General features: G+C 29.8%; 2 protein-coding genes across 2 annotated transcripts; one reads left to right on the top strand and one right to left on the bottom strand.

Annotated features, from left to right (window-relative positions):
- LOC125871746 (enoyl-CoA delta isomerase 1, peroxisomal) lies at nt 1-985 on the top strand. The gene has a single exon (XM_049552408.1). The coding sequence runs from the start codon at nt 44-46 to the stop codon at nt 788-790; it is 747 nt and encodes a 248-aa protein (XP_049408365.1). The 5' UTR covers nt 1-43; the 3' UTR covers nt 791-985.
- Nucleotides 986-5,599: 4,614 nt separating this feature from the next.
- LOC125871711 (fasciclin-like arabinogalactan protein 10) lies at nt 5,600-7,394 on the bottom strand. The gene has a single exon (XM_049552362.1). It carries the CDS (start codon nt 7,101-7,103, stop codon nt 5,856-5,858), a length of 1,248 nt encoding a protein of 415 aa, XP_049408319.1. The 5' UTR covers nt 7,104-7,394; the 3' UTR covers nt 5,600-5,855.
- Between the last annotated feature and the right edge of the window lie 9,811 nt (nt 7,395-17,205).

Below are 17,205 nucleotides of genomic sequence, written 5' to 3'. Positions count from 1 at the left end.
AATAATTTAATACTGTCCAGCCACTTTCTTTTCCATCCACAGAATGGAATCCAAAGAGCTTTGCACATTAGAAAAGAGAGGCAATATCTTCCTCCTAACTTTAACCGGCAACGATGACCACCGTTTACATCCCAACCTTATCGACTCCATCTCCGCCGTTCTCCGCCGCGTCCGATCCGAATCTACTTCCTCTTCCTCCGCTCTGATTACCACAGCCCAAGGCAAATACTTCTCCAATGGTTACGACCTTAAGTGGGCCTTAGTGGACAAAGCCCGCCAAAAACTCATGTCCAGAAAGCTCCGAAGTCTCGTTTCCGACCTAATAACCCTACCTATGCCAACAATCGCCGCCGTCACCGGTCACGCTTCCGCTGCCGGCTTCGTCTTCGCGCTTTGCCATGACTACATCCTGATGCGCAAGGATCGAGGGTTTCTCTACATGAGCGAGCTGGATATTGGGTTTCCGATACCGATTTGGTTTTCGGCTTTAGTGAAGTGCAGAATGGGGTCGCCGGCGGTTCGGCGTGAGGTGGTGATGAAAGCTGCTAAAGTAACGGCTGAGATGGGAGTCCAAATGGGTTTTGTCGATTCGGCTCATAGTGGAGCGGAAGAGACTGTGGAGGCAGCAATTAAGTTAGGTGAGGAATTGGTGAGCAGAAATTGGGATGGGAAAACATACGCTGGTTGTAGGAAAACGCTATTTTTGGAGCTACTGAATTCGCTTGGTTCTGATGAGACTGTGGGAGATTATGGGGACGAGGAGGCAAACAAGACACTAGCCAAGCTGTGAGTAGTCTCTCATGGATTATATTATTCGAATTTTAAAAAAATATTATCACGCAGTGTTCGATTCTTTGATAATGCACTTATTTTTTTAAAGCCCTACTGTCTTAGGCATTATGTGTGCGCTTTTACTTGTATTAGTATGGTATCACTGAATTATGAGTATTATGTAATACAAAATGTATTAAAATGTTTATCCTTTTATCTAATGTTAAGGGGTCGTTTGGTTTGAAAATGAGTTATGATGNTTATCACGCAGTGTTCGATTCTTTGATAATGCACTTATTTTTTTAAAGCCCTACTGTCTTAGGCATTATGTGTACGCTTTTACTTGTATTAGTATGGTATCACTGAATTATGAGTATTATATAATATAAAATGTATTAAAATGTTTATCCTTTTATCTAATGTTAAGTATTATATATCTGATGTAGTATGGTTGGAACATGTTCATACGTGGAGTGTTGAAATTGATGGTCGAAAGAGGTTATAATATGAGAAATAAAATTATATGAATAGAATCGAAATGATGATATAATTTTACTCAGAAATTATATGGGTAGAATTGGAATTATGGCATGATCTAATAATTGGAAAAGAAAAATTATATTGATAGGATCGAAATGATGACACAATTCTATACAAATCAAATTTAAGGAGTCACTGAAAAGACGAATGAAACTACTTTCTCATATTTGAATTATATAGTATTGTGTAGGGGTGTGCATTGGTCGATTCGGTTCGATTTTATGTATTATCGGTTCGGTTTATCAATTTTTGATTTTTAAATACACTAAACCAATAACGAACCAATAAGATAATTATTTATCGATTTTCGGTTTATCGGTTTTGTTCCTTAACAGTTCGGTTTTTGGTTTAACCAATAAGAAAATGCTTATAAAATAAATATATGACTTCTCTAATAAATTTGACACGACAAGACAATAATGTAACTTTACAAAAGCTCAAAAAATAGAAATAATAATAACAAACATGAAAAGAGCTAGACATGTGTTTCCCAAAGAGAAATTAAGAAGAATATGGTTCTTACTTTAGGTGTCGATGATTTGTATAATGTAAAGTTGTGAACTCAAAGTCACAGCGAAGCATGAATTGATTGTTAAATGACAAAGACATAACTATTAAGATATTGAGATTAATATTTACTAATATGTATGTATATGTAAAAGTAGTAAATTACTATAGTGTTAACTCTTAATGGGTTATCGGTTTACCCAATAATTCAATATTGAAAATCAATACCGAATTGATTTTATAAAATCATTAAGAAACCGTTAACCCAATTATCCAATAGCAATAAATCAATAACACTTTTTTTGGTTCGGTTTATAAATTGGTTCGGTTTTTGCACACCCCTAGCATTATGTATCTTTGGAGTGACTCCTCAAATTCAAATTACTTAATTTCATTCGTTTTTCAATGACTTTGCGAAGGATTTTTGCCATCATTCCGACCCTAGGAATGTTGGACACATATTATGTCAAATTTAAGGGTGGCGAAATCCACTCCATCTTGTCTAGTCAATCCAAATTGTGGGTATTTTTACGGGTAGGAATTAGGATTATGACCTATTTATTAAGTTAATCCATGAATTGAATACACAATGACCCATCAATCTATTGGGTTAAAATAAGATTAAATTAGGAAAAACAATTTAATCTTTTCAAACATTTCTTTTCTATTCACTAATTCTCCTTATAGTTAAAATAATTACATATTCTCATGCTAATTAATAATTTCATATCAAATTTGAAATTAGATATATCTAGATACTTGTTTTGTTATCAGATACGTTGAAATAGGAAGAGAGGTGAGCGAAAACGGGAAGGAAGTGAGCAAGAATTGTCTATGTATCCCAAATATATGTGAATCACACTAAATACATGTATCTGACACTAGATATATGTATCTGGTATAAGAGATATGTGAGCAAGATTTATCTATGTATATCAATTACATTCGAGATTCAAGATTCAATAAAAATCTTGAATCTCGTTAAAAATAACAACATATTAACTTGAAAAATGACATTATCATTCATTTATTTTTGACGGAAAGTTTATTTTCACCAACAATTAGGCTACAATTTTAATTTTAGTATGCTATGGAGTCGATCTATTATTCATAGTAAAGCAGCTTAATTATGAATTCTTCCACATCTAGCATTTAACTGAATTCAAGACAAGTTGTTGTATTATTACATAGTTCTGATTTCTTTTGCTACAAAATATTTAAGTAAATTCAAGACAAGTTATTGCAAGTCACTTCAAATACAAGAGCTTTGTGGGTGGAGCAATCAATGAACAAGCATGCTATGCACCATCAGCCATCATGCATGGCGAAAGCATGTCCACTTCTTTCCAACTTTGTTCACTAGACCATGATGGTCCCTTTGAGGATATTTGATAAAATAGTTAGGAGTTCAACACTTCACCAAAAAGTAAAAATAGATCTATGTGGTATTGTGGCGGTGGTTACTCTTTCACTTTTAATTACTCTCTCCGTTCCAAAGATTGTCATTCTAGTAAAAATAAATTGTCTTAGAATAATTTTAACTTAAAGAATTCAAGATTAGTATATTTTTTCAACTAGAATCTTTATTCCATCTTTTTAATAGTGTTCAATTTTTAAGAGATATTTATTAAATAGAGATGGTTTAGTAAGTCCAATATTGATTACCAACATGGGTTGTGGTGCACTGGTGGGAGTGCTTCACCCTTAACCAGATGTCTCAGGTTCAAGCCCTGGGTATGGAGAACATCTTGTTGGGAGCGTCATCCTCAAGCTAGCACCACTTACAATATAGGTTAGGCTCAATATTGATTTCTAATTGACTAATTTTTATTGAGATGACACTTAGTCAATGATCTTTAAGCTAACGCATCTAAGAATATAGGTATAAGCTAGGTGGAAAATCGTTGAGAGGAAGCTAGGTTCCCTTTCCCTAAGTTAAGAAGAAGAATTCTCTCTCGCGAGCCACAGTCAAATGAGACTATCTCCAAGAAAATAGGAATCCTAAAATGAGAAAAGAATATGATAGATTTCCCTTTGATTAATTTGATAGTTATTTCAAAGGATATTTTACCATTACTAAATTTACTTGACATCAACACGATTGCTAGGAAGAATGCAAACTTAGAGCCAATAGAACTAGTAGTAGTCCTTCGCCATCCTCTTACGAATCAAAATTGTCCATGCCATTTTTAGGATTAAAGATGAAGAATATTTAACACCCAAAAATGTTTAACACCTGAAGAGCCCCTTTTGTCAATACTATTTTTTTTCAAAAAAAAAGTTAAACAATAAACCAATGACTCCTTAGTCCTTAAAAGCATAAAATTGAGCGGGATGCCGGGATAGTCATATTTTCTCCTAATCTCCTCACATATGGAAAGATCATATTCCCTCTGTCCCTAATTACTTGTCCATTTTTCCTTTTATAGTTATCCCTAATTACTTGTCTATTTTGACAAATCAAGAAATGACAAATTCTTTTTACCTATTATACTCTCAATTAAATAACTAATTATTTTGAAAAATGTAAAACTTTTCATCCACTTCATAATTAATAAGGGTAAAATGATAAATTCACTATGTCATTAATTATTTTCTTAATAAATGTGTCAATTCAAAAGTGAATAAGTAATTAGGGAAAGAGAAAGTATTCAAGACATTAATCACAAAGTACAACAATGAAAGCCCCGATATTATGTCATCTGCACAAATTTAATAAAAACATAATTATGCCCGGTCTCCAAAAAGTAAGGTAAATATTATTTTTCAAAACTTTTTCACCTTCACACCTCAATGTTTCACTCTAATTCAAATTTCGACTATCAATTTTTGATATTAAATCTGAAATTCGATTCCTGATTCTCGATTCGAGTCTCAACTCTTGAATTTCACGTTTGATTGGGATCAAATCTCGATTTGTATATCTAATCCCCCAATCAGGATTTAAGGTTGGATCCCGAATTGAGTGTCAAGATCAAATCTCAAGTCGAAAGTCAGATTTCGAGTCGTGGTTCAGATCCTGAGTCGTGGTTCAGATCCTGATTAGGAAGTCAAATTTTGCATCGGATGTGGGATTTACTTTTTTATGATACAATAAAACTAAATAAAGTATTTTCAACATTTTTATATTTTCTCTATATGGAATTCTAAAGTACTATTTACTTGTGAAAATATGGATCAACATGAATTTTACCCAATCCATTTTTACCCAAGCGAAATATGGATATATTGAATTGTTTCCTCATTTATGTTTACCCATTTTCAATCCGATCAAATTTGACACAGCACACCTATTTACCACCACTAAATCTCAACTAACATCCCTACTTTCCACTTTAATGTGTAACACAAATAGATACTTAAATTTTCATTTAATTCAACAAACATAAAATTTGTCAGGTAAGATAATTTTATGATAATTTATCTTATGACAATCTATGTTACTTGCACACTCAATAAAAACAGGAGGTAAGCCAAGTTTAAAAACACCATAAGTGACTATTAACGTTGAAGAACACTCAACAAAACTTTAGAAGGTTCGGGAAATCACAACCTTCTATAGTTATTTAACTTTTGTTTATAAAAAAGTTTAGTTTACGCCAACTAACAAATATGCCCTATTCACATATTCGGCATCTATTCACCACATATAAAAAGGCAAATAGCCATCACAAAGTGGGCCCAATTACCAATGCTATCTTCATTTGCTTAGCTGTACACTCACCGACTCTACCCACCAATTACAATACTACTTTACTGTGATATGCGTAACAGCTGATAATAACTCAACAGTGGAACATTATTATATACCAAAAATAAGAAAGGATTTAAAATAAAAACAAAGTACAGCAACAGAACAAAAGAAAAGAAAACAAAAGAAAAAACAATGCCCTTTAGTCAGCTCAACGGCTCACTCACTAATAAAGGACATTTAAAAATTAAATGAAATTAAATAAAAATCTTCTCTGCAAGCGAGTCACAAATAAAAATATGACTCCAAAAACCCAAATTATATTAAACAAACGGAAAATGGCGGTCTAGGACAAATAAACGGACACAATTACCGAGACTGACACTGTGAGTAGAGCTTTCAGCAACGCCGGAGTGTTAACGTTACCGGCGTTCTTCTTCTTTGCCGTACTGTTCTCCGAATCTGCAGTTGGACTATCCGCCGGAGAACCAGCCGGAGATGAAGTCGGCGGAGCAGGAGGAGACATCATTGGAGTAGGAGAGCTGGCTTCCGGAGCAGGGGCTGGTGCTGGTGTTGGAGAAGTTTCCGGAGCTGGTCCCGGTGCCGGAGAAGGAGATTTACCGTACAATTCTTCCGGGAGAAGCACACTGTCGACGGTGAAAATGCAGAAGGGAGTAGAGTCAATGACTGTGGAAGCGATTCTGGACGAATCAACACCTGTGTCAAGTGTCACCTGATCACCTTCTGTTGAAGCTTTCAAATCATACTTACTAGCGCCATTAGTAGCTAAAGTTGAAATCGGATCCTTCTTCGTTTTCAAAGTTCCAATAGGAGTGTAACTCGGAATAGCATGATACTGCAACAATGAAACAACATCAGCGCTACTGAGTTCGCTCAGATCTGGAACTTTAGCTCCCTTAAACGCCTCATCATTTGGGGCAAAAATAGTCAAACCCTTTTCAATAGCAGTTTGATACGTCTTGAGAACTCCAGATTTGACAAGTAATGAAGCAAATGTTTTACACCCAGCTTTCTCCAATGCACCAGTAATATTAAAATCACCAGATGGCGCCGGTGCCGTCAAAATACCCGGAGCAATAATCGGAGCACTAACCTCCAACACAGAGATATTATACTGGATTTGCTTCACAGATTTAGTATATGTAGACGCCAACGGTGAGTTCGGAATAGCTGAACCAAAACCTACTTTACCACCTTTAAGATCGGTAATGTTAACGGAACCTACGTTTCCGTGAGCATTGCCGGTAGTTTGGTAAAGAGTAGTAGAAGTTGTAGTGCCGTCGGAGATCTTATGGAGTTTAGTGCCATCAAAGTAATCAAGCAAAACATGAAGAGAGAGAACATTTTTGATAACGGAAAGTGGATGTTTGTCGACTACAGCAGACATAGCTCCATTAGGCAAAGCTAAAACGGTAATAGTTTCACGGCTGTTAATCTCGTCGGCGAGTTTAGTTTGTGAGAGGTAACTGTTGAACACACTGTACTCTGGGAACTGGTTCAAAATTTCAGTGATGTTGTGTGCATGAACGGAAACGGTAAAGAGAGTGAAGAGGAAGAAGTGTAGTGCAGTCATGGTGTACGTTAGCAAAGAGAGAAGTGAAATGCGCAGTGAAAGTGGAAGGTAATAAAGAAGTGTGGTATTAAAGTTGGTGGAGGAGACGGTTGACTATGGTTAAGAAGTGAGGGTTAACTATGGTTAAGTTAACTAGGGTTGAGAGTGAAGAATATATGGATAGCATGTGAGACAGAAGAGTGTGAGGGAATTCCGTTCAACTTTTATTTGGGCAACAGCTGGAGATATCTGATATTGTCGGTATTATTACCTTTAAAACTCTTTTATCGTCACAAAATTACACAAATGTCCTTAATCTTTTGGTTGTATGGTTTTGGCCTTTTCATAGGTACATCAAAATATAGCAATTCAGGTCAATTATTAGTAAGTTTTTAAGTATAATAATGCGGTTGGTAAAGTCTTTAACCTGGAGGCGATGATTTAGGGCCCGTTTGGCCATGCGATATGGTATAATGATATTGAATCATGAGATGAAATTGAAAGTTTGTTTGGACATGCGATATGAAATTTTTGTGTTGTATATTTTCTTATAAACAAAAAAATTTCATAAGTTGTAAAACTATTAAAATAGCCCCAATTTTTTATTCAATCTTATCAAATAAATAGAAAATTATAAAATCGCATAATAAATTATTACAAAATTATTTGTTCTCCACTTAAGTAATTGTTTTATCTAACTTTAATTTAATAAAAAAAATTGAACATAAATTGTAGTGTACTATTCTTTAATATAATCCTCCCACATAGTACAAACAATTTCCTCACGTTGAACTTGCATTTCTCGATCATGTGATCGAGAAGACGAACCAACATTGTTACTTTGAGCCATTTGTTGGTCAATATCCTTCGCAACTATATCTTCATGTTCATAGACCATAAATATTTCATCACTACTTTGGTATTTTCGCAAATAATTATGTAACACTGCACAAGTTATGACAGTTTTCACTCGTGTATCAATATCATAATGGTTCATGCCTTGTTTCAGTATTCTAAATCTATTTTTTCAACCTCCAAAAGTTCGTTCAATCACATTGCGCGGAGATGAATGCCTATAATTAAATAGTTCTTTGGCATTTTGAGGCTCTCTTTCACTTCCTCGATAATCTTGCAAATGATAGCGTAGTCCTTTGTGTGGAACTAAAAATCCTTTTGTGTTTCGGAAACCAGCATCAACAACATAATATTTATCTACCAAAAAATATTTTATAAAGAATTACTAAAAGCATATGTGACGTAAATGAGACAGTTTTGTGTAAATAAACAATATTTATTCTAAGGATGTAATTTAAAGTTACCATGTGGCGGAAATATGTAACTAAATACTAATAACTTACACATAAAATATAAATGTGCACTTATTAAGGCCATAAAATAAATTTATTTATGTGATTGAAATTTCACCTTAAACCAAGGCAAAAATCGAGTATGATGTCGAATTTTGGAATGTACACCAGTCATATTTTTTGGTTGTATAAATGTTGGTGCTATCTTACTAATTGCCTCGGCAACTATTTTAACATGCCGGTTAATTGTTTCAAGTGAATGTTGAAAAGTTTCACAATCGTGAGGTGTGAGTTAAAGTGACTATATGTGGGTGAGAATAATAAATTTTATGTTGGTGAGAATAATAAATTTTAAAAAATAATGATGTGATTATAAATTTTATTTACATATGAAATAAATGGCTAGTAGATATAAATGTGGGGTTGTTTTAACAAAATATAAACTAATGGATCAATTATTGTATTAAAATATCTCAAATCATGATATGGAATCACCATGTAATTCCATATCATGGTTTTTGGAGAATATGATATCACCTCTCATGATATGGAATCAACGTAAAATCGCATGTCCAAACCCTGATTCCATCTCACTGTACCATATCGTGATATGGTATCGCATGACCAAACGCCTACTTAGAACTATGTTATTCATTGTTCAATATCAAATTGACATAATACGTTTTGATCCAAATTAATTTTGAGCGGATTTAATATCTATATCTATATAATAGGAGAGGTGATAACGCCTACGTGTCAACACCACAATTAATCTCTAATTTGAACTTTTAAATTATCAACTAATTAAATAGAATTAATTTAATATTTTAATCAAAGAAAAAAAAAGTTACTGTTTTAAAAGAAAAGGTTACAGTTTTTTAACCAATTAAAATTATTAGTTTTTTTTTAAATTTAAAAAACGTTGCAGTTTTAGAAGACATGTTATAGTCTTTACTTTCCAGTTTTTGAAAAAAAAATAAATATATAATAGTAGTTTAAAATATAATAATAATAATAATAATAATATTATTTTATCTTTTAAATATCTATATAATAATCATAATAATCTCCTATATCTTCTATATATATATAATAGGAGAGGTGATAGCGCTTACGTGTCAGCGCCACAATTAATCTCTAATTTTTTATTTTTAAATTATAAACTAATTAAATAGAATTAATGTAATTTTTTTATTAAAGGGAAAACAGTTACTGTTTTAGAAGACAAATTAGAATTTTTGTTTTTTTTTTTTAAAAAAAAAAAGAGGAAAAACGTTGAATTTTAACATACAAGTTAGATTCTTCAATTTTGAGTTTTAAAAAAACAATTAAATATATATAATTAAAAACTTATTAACAAAAAAGCATTATCTAATAATAATAATAATAATAATAATCTATCTATATATAATAGGAGAAGAAAAAGTGCCACGTATCATCTCCACAAAATTTCTTAATTATTTAATTTTGAAAAATAAAATTTAAATTTAAAAATAAGTTAAATTTTAAAATGTTTTGAAAAATACTACAACTACGTTATTTTTTTTCAAAATATTTACCATAGTTTTTACATTTTAAAAAGTCAAATAAAAATAGAAAACAAAAGAAGGAAAAACGTTGAATTTTAACATACAAGTTAGATTCTTCAATTTTGAGTTTTAAAAAAACAATTAAATATATATAATTAAAAACTTATTAACAAAAAAGCATTATCTAATAATAATAATAATAATAATAATAATAATAATCTTCTATCTATAAATAATAGGAGAAGAAAAAGTGCCATGTATCATCTCCACAAAATTTCTTAATTATTTAATTTTGAAAAATAAAATTTAAATTTAAAAATAAGTTAAATTTTAAAATGTTTTGAAAAATACTACAACTACGTTATTTTTTTTCAAAATATTTACCATAGTTTTTACATTTTAAAAAGTCAAATAAAAATAGAAAACGATAAAAAAAAATAAAAAAAAAATAAAATAATATATATATATATATATATATATAAGGACGGTTGAAGCTTGAAACCAATTATCCCGTTTTCTTCCTCTCTTTTTTAAAATTTAAAAAATACAGTTTATTTTTACATAAGAGTTTGCAATTTTGATAATAAAAAAAAGTTACATAATTTCAAAAAATAATAATTTAAAATTTTGAATTTCAAAAAATAACTAACCTTATCATTAGAAAACACCATCTCAAAACTACTACTCCACACACTTTGAAAACTAATTCTTTAAATCAGTACAACAAATATTCTAGAATTTTTAGTTTTTAAAAATCTAATAATCAATATTAATAATTATTAATTATTAATTATTAATTAATTAATATTATTATAATCTCTTATAACTTCCCACACGGTTGTAACCGTTCGGAAGTTTTATCATAATTTGATTATTTCATTAGATGATTGAAACAATTCATCATGGACAACTACGAATTGGAGCAGGAGGGGCTTAAAAGAAGATTTTAATTTAAATGCTTTCCATGATTTCTTAAGTGCCAAGGTATTAAAATGTCAATGTGTCTTTTTGGTATGTATATCAATTACTTCCTTTAGTTCTACATATTTCTTTGGTATTTTTTGATATGTAATTCGGTTTGTATTTTTGTTATTCATTTTTTAGAATTACAACAATCCTCGAGATCTATATCTGTAGTTCGATTTGTATATTTTGTTATTTAAATTTTAGAATTGTAACAGTCCTCGAAATTTTGTAAGTTATATGGGATGAGGCATTACATAAGTGTTTCTGAATAGTTTCACATTACCCGTGGGAAAAAGTCCATTCGAAAAATCATTTGTGGAGGAAAGCATAAGCAAGACGAAGTAAAATAGGAAAATATAAACGTTTCTTATCCACATAATTAATGTCATAGTAAAATATTAAATATTAAATTAAATATAATGAGCAATGAAAGTAAAATACAAATATTGTGCAAGCTACCTTAAATTAGTTCTATATATAATAATATAAACAAAATAAAATTACATATACATATTATTGATAATAGATTAAAACAATTACTAAATTCACAACAATCTAATGAAAATTTAAAACTAAAACAAATTCACTATAAAAAATAACAGTATTATATTAAGGGATAGTAACAGACAAAAATAATTTTAAAATAGAGTAACAATCATATGAAATTTAAATTTAAATTTTATTCAAAATGAAAAAGATTAGTAAAATTTAATTGCTATTTCTCAAAATATAAAAATTAATTATTAAAAAATTGCTATAACTTAAATCAATATTGAATAATGAAATAATTCACCCAAAAAAGTAAAAGTACCAAAATATATTTAAAGTTCTCATATGTGAAATGTTTATTTTCAATATTTAACTCAAAACTTCGTACAGAAAATATAAGAGAAGGAAAATTATTATTTTAAAAAAATATATTTATTGATTTTTTTAGAGTATATAATAAAAATATAAAATGAATGATGACTTGCAAAATGTTATTTTCAGATTTTCATTTTCATTTATATTTTAATTCTCCCATATAAAATTTGTCTACATGTATTTGAATCTAAGATAATAATTAATACTATTGCTTTCAAAATATTGGATTAAAATTGACTTTAAATGACTTTGTTATGTATATTTTTACGGTTTACTCATAATAGCATGTTAGAGCTGCTTATAACGCTGCAATTCTATTTTATTAATATTAAAAATAATAATTAATAATTAATTATTTATATAAAATTAGTTCAAAAAATTTAAAATTAAATCCTATATTATCTGTCATTGTTAATTTATAGGTATTACTAAAAAACATAATTTATGATATATTTTAGAAAGGCAAAACAAATAAAAAAAAGTTATAAAATAAAAAAAAGAGACTCATAGTAAACCAAAGGAAAAGAAGATGATTCCCTTTTTTTCATCTATCGAAATAAATTTTTGCATTGAAAATAATTTAATTTAATTGTGATTCTTTTTAATTTGTCGCTAAAATTTATTTTTTGTGCATTTTTATTTAATTAAATTATGTTTGATTAAATGAAAATAGTCTTATTTTGCAGGATTGAACCAGAGAGGAGTGTGCTAAAGAGGCTGCAATATGATTTGTTAATTATGTTTAGATTTTAGTTCAAACTTCAAAGTAGAATCATTATTTTTAATAATAGGTTTAAATTTAAATTTGACACGTGGATTTAAAATCAATCAATTAGTACAAATATCAAGTGCACACTATATATGGTATTGATCTTCATTATACTATGAGAGGGAGAAGTTAATTAGAATTGTTTGATTTCTTCGAAGAACATTATTTCACTACACATAAATTAGGGTAAAATTATTTTTATTAGCATCAGGTGTTTTTAACATATGCATTTTTATTATTCAATAATAATTCATATTAATTATTTTTAAATTATAAAATTAATACATTTTAAATATCCGTGCAACGCGCGGGCACATATACTAGTAATAATAATAATAATAATAATAATAATAATAATAATAACTTACTCAATATAATTGTAAAGAGAGATTGTTTAAATTTCAAGAGATTGTCGATTCAAGTAATACGTATCTAAATCATGTATTGAAAAGATATATAGAATAAAGAAGTTGTTCTAAAAATAATGAAGAAAAGTAGAGTAGCAACAAAAAAAAAAAAGATATGATAATTGAAGCAAGTGAGACAACTGATAATAATAAAATTGAAAAATAAAATATTAAGAGAGTAACAATAATGAAAAAACTATATAACACTTGAGTACCTAATTAACCGTCTATCCTAATTTTATATTTCCATATCCTCTTATCTCTATCCAATATTTTTTCGACCTATTTGTGCCAAAAAAATTAGTTGTGCTTTGCCCTATCTCCCTCACCCTCCCAATCAAGAAATTGTCTGGATTCTGGAAGCTTGACTTTGGACTATGGCCAAAAGATATATTATTTGCAATTTTCCTTACTTCGTGTAGGTCATTAGTTTTTGCCTCTCAAAAGGAATTTTTTTTTTTTTTTTTTTTTTGAGAAATAGATTTATATTTTTGCATTATAATATTTTACAAGTTATTCTCCACATCATTAAAGAACGTATTTCCTATTAAGTATAAATTTAATTTACAAGGATAAAAATTAAATCAGTCCGTTTAAAGGAAAAAAGTTAAAGACCAGATAATTTGAAAATTAACCATACAATTAAATGGGATATATACAAGTTTTTGCATGAATCGCGACTATTTTAAGGTGTTTTATTAACCTTGACTATCAAACTAATGTTCTTTAATTTATTTTTCTCTGCTTCTCATTTTATGGAAATGTGCGGCCAAATATTTGCCTTGTCTAGCTTGAGTTGTGTAGTATTTAATTCACAAGCTATAAATGTAAAAAAAAATATTTTTAAAATATAATTTTATAGGTTCTAAAACTGAACTTATACATCTATTATCATAGATTTGGTAGGAACTAAGTTATGACTCGTAAAACATAATTTGTGTCTTATGAATTTCACATTGGGATGTTTTTTGCCTTGTGATTCTTTTTGCCAATGTTAAGGGTATTATCAATCACTTTTTTGTTACTTAAAATATTGAAGGACGAAAATCATAAATTTGAGAACCAAAAATTAAAAATCACTCTACAATAAAAACATTTGTGTGGATGACCCGAGATCTATATCCTTCACTTTCCCATAAATGAGCCTGCGCTATTGTGACATAAAAGCCCCATAAATTTTTGGAATTGCCCAAATGGGGCTTATTGGACCCTCCTCCTAAGACCTGTATGCTTCATCATTTTTTGTTGAACAACTTTCACATATAACAAACATAAATCATATTTGTATGTTATAACTATAGTTTGCATAATTGCGCTCCATAACAAATTTTATATTTGTTATGGAGCTTTTGATTTGTATAATTCGCTACAAACATCCAATTTTATACAAATTGTTCAGTTTTGTATAAATTCATTTGTACATTGTAATTTGTATAATAAGATCAGCATTTGTATAATTATAAGTGTATAGGACGAAAATATATGTATTTGTATTTGTATATACACTTTCTCTCGCTTTATACAAACACAAACGCATTTTATACCGAAATGTATAAAATGGCTAATTGTATACCAAAAATTGCTAATTGTATACCAAATCAGATGGCAAAAAAAAGGATGTTTGCTACGAATTACAATTAAAATAAACTATGGCTCTAGCATTTAATTTGAATCAATAGTTTGATATTTCATATAATTTTCCCATTTTTGTTTGTTGTAGAACCCATGAATCATGATACTACCAATAATCAGAGATGGACTAGGGCTAAATATTTCTACCATTTTGTTAAAAAATCATGGTAAAGTTAGGTCGTACGATCACTTTTCGAGCTTGTTATGAAATTTTTAGCCATTGTTTAAAAAGTAATAGGAAAGTAGTTATACTTTAATGTGAAAATAAAGTTTGGATAAAAAAAATCTACTTTAAATATAAAAGAATTTATAAACGTTTAGACGTGAATTATTTCTTGGATTTGAAATATTGGCAGATAATTAAACCCTATAAATCATTACAATTTTTTTTTGAATTGTTAAAAATTTGAACTTTATGAATTCTTTCTTGATTTTAAAACTCCAGAAAATGTGAACCTCATGAATCATTCCTTAGTTTTGAACTTTTAAATATTTGAATATTATGAATCCTTTCTTGATTTTGAAATCCAACAAATTTTAAACCCTTAGAACCATAGGTGTCCAATCCGCCCATAACTTTAAGGGTTGAACTCATGATAATTTGAATTGAGTTCAATCTCAACTCATTTAAGTCCTAACCCATTTTAAGAGAATCCTCAATTGAGTCCAATTTAATCTCTAATTTCAACCCATTTAAAAACTTTTTATTTGCATTGATATAATGTATATTCCTATATCAAAGAAATAAATTACTATCTATTATATATCTTTTAGAATTTATCTATCCATGTGTAACTTTTTTTTTAAAAAATTATCTTTAATTGAAATTCAAATTGTGGTTATAAAACTTAAATAACAAGGAAAAATTAAAATTATTGAAATTAAGCGGGTCAAATTGGGCGAATCAAGACCCAACGTGTTTTTAATCCTATTGCAGTCCAAGGTAATCTTGGGCGGATCAGGATCCAACCCAATTTCTATTTCACCTCATTTTAATATATTTAATTTTAACCGACCCTCCCATTTGACCCCCCTACTTAGAACCTTTTCTTGGTTTTGAAACTCCAGCAAAATCTTGAATCATAAGATTGTGTCCACGCACTCATATGTGAATCAACACTATGGGTGTGTTTGGTAGGGAGTCCAATTTTCTCATATTTGATTGGGTTAAATATTTTTCAAATCAATTCATTTTTCTCAAATTTAAGGAAAATGACTTTCCTTCAAAACTTAAGGAAATCATTTTCCAAAACTCTCTTCCAAATTCAAATTACAATTTTTATTTGTTAAAAAATTAATTTATTTTGTCCATACCCTCAAACCCCCCCCCCCCCAACCACCCCCATAAAAAATAATTTAAAGCCTGTTTTTTAAAAATGTTTTTAACTTCAATTTTTTTACCCCACCCTTACCCCTATCCCCAGCCCCCTACCACCACCACCCCCGCGCCTCAAAAAAAAAATATTAAAAGTTATTGTTAAAAGATATTCTTAATTTCAATTTTTTGATTTTTTTTACCCCTTACCAACCCCCACCCACCCCCCTACCAGCCTCCCCACCCCAAAAAAAATTATAAGTTTGTTTTTAAAAAATATTTTCAACTTCAAAATTTCATTTTTTCACCCTACCCTTGAACCCCCCCCCCCCCAATAAAAAAAATTTAAGTTTGTTTTTAAAAAATATTTTCTACTTCAAAATTTCAGTTTTTTACTCCTACACTCGACCCCACCTCCCCCAAAAAAAATATTTAAAGTTTATTTTTAAAAAATATTTTCAACTTCAAAATTTCATTTTTTCACCTCTATCCTCAACCCCCACCCCCCAAAAAAAATTTAAGTTTGTTTTTTTAAAAAAAAAATCAAATTCAAATTCAAAATTTCATTTTTTCACCCGTACTTTCGACCCCCCCACCCACCCCGCTACCAGCCCCCCACCCCCCAAAAAAATTTTAAGTTTGTTTTTAAAAAATATTTTCAACTTCAAATTTTATTTTTTCACCTCTACCCTCGATCCCCCCACCCCGCCAGCCCCGCACACCCCCTCCCCACCTCACCCCCCACCCTGAAAAAAAAATTTAAGTTTGTTTTTAAAAATTATTTTCTACTCTAGTAAAAATAAAAGATATTTCTCAAAAATATTTTTCATTTATAAACCAAACACTAAAAAAAATTTTCGAAAAACATTTTCTACTCACTAACTAAACATGAGAAAATAAGTCAAAAATCTACTTATTTTCCTGGAAAACCTTTTCCTTCATACCAAACACACCCTACGTAAATCTCCCTTCATCATATGAAACTGAGCTTGAATCATCTGAGTCGGATATGTTTGATTTCAAATATGGACATGAAATTTCTATATATGAATTCATACGCTTTTCGGAGTGTTGGAAAGACATTTAAAAAGAAAAAGAAAAATCCACAAAAAAGAAAGAAAACAGGGGGAATAATAATAGCGTCAAAGTTTTGACGAGAACGCTGAATATAAATTTTTGACTATTTTTGAGGAGTAGATTTGTCGAAAATGCAAAAGTATGTCGCAAATATCACACAAGGTGAATAGTAATAAAGGTGCGAAAGTTTCAGCGACAGATCTAAATATAAATATTTGACTGTTTTGAAGGAATAAATCTGATGAAAATGACGAAAG

The sequence above is a fragment of the Solanum stenotomum genome, chromosome 1 (genome assembly GCF_019186545.1).
Source record: "Solanum stenotomum isolate F172 chromosome 1, ASM1918654v1, whole genome shotgun sequence".
Classification (NCBI taxonomy): domain Eukaryota; kingdom Viridiplantae; phylum Streptophyta; class Magnoliopsida; order Solanales; family Solanaceae; genus Solanum; species Solanum stenotomum.
This window is presented reverse-complemented; position numbering and strand designations above follow the sequence as displayed.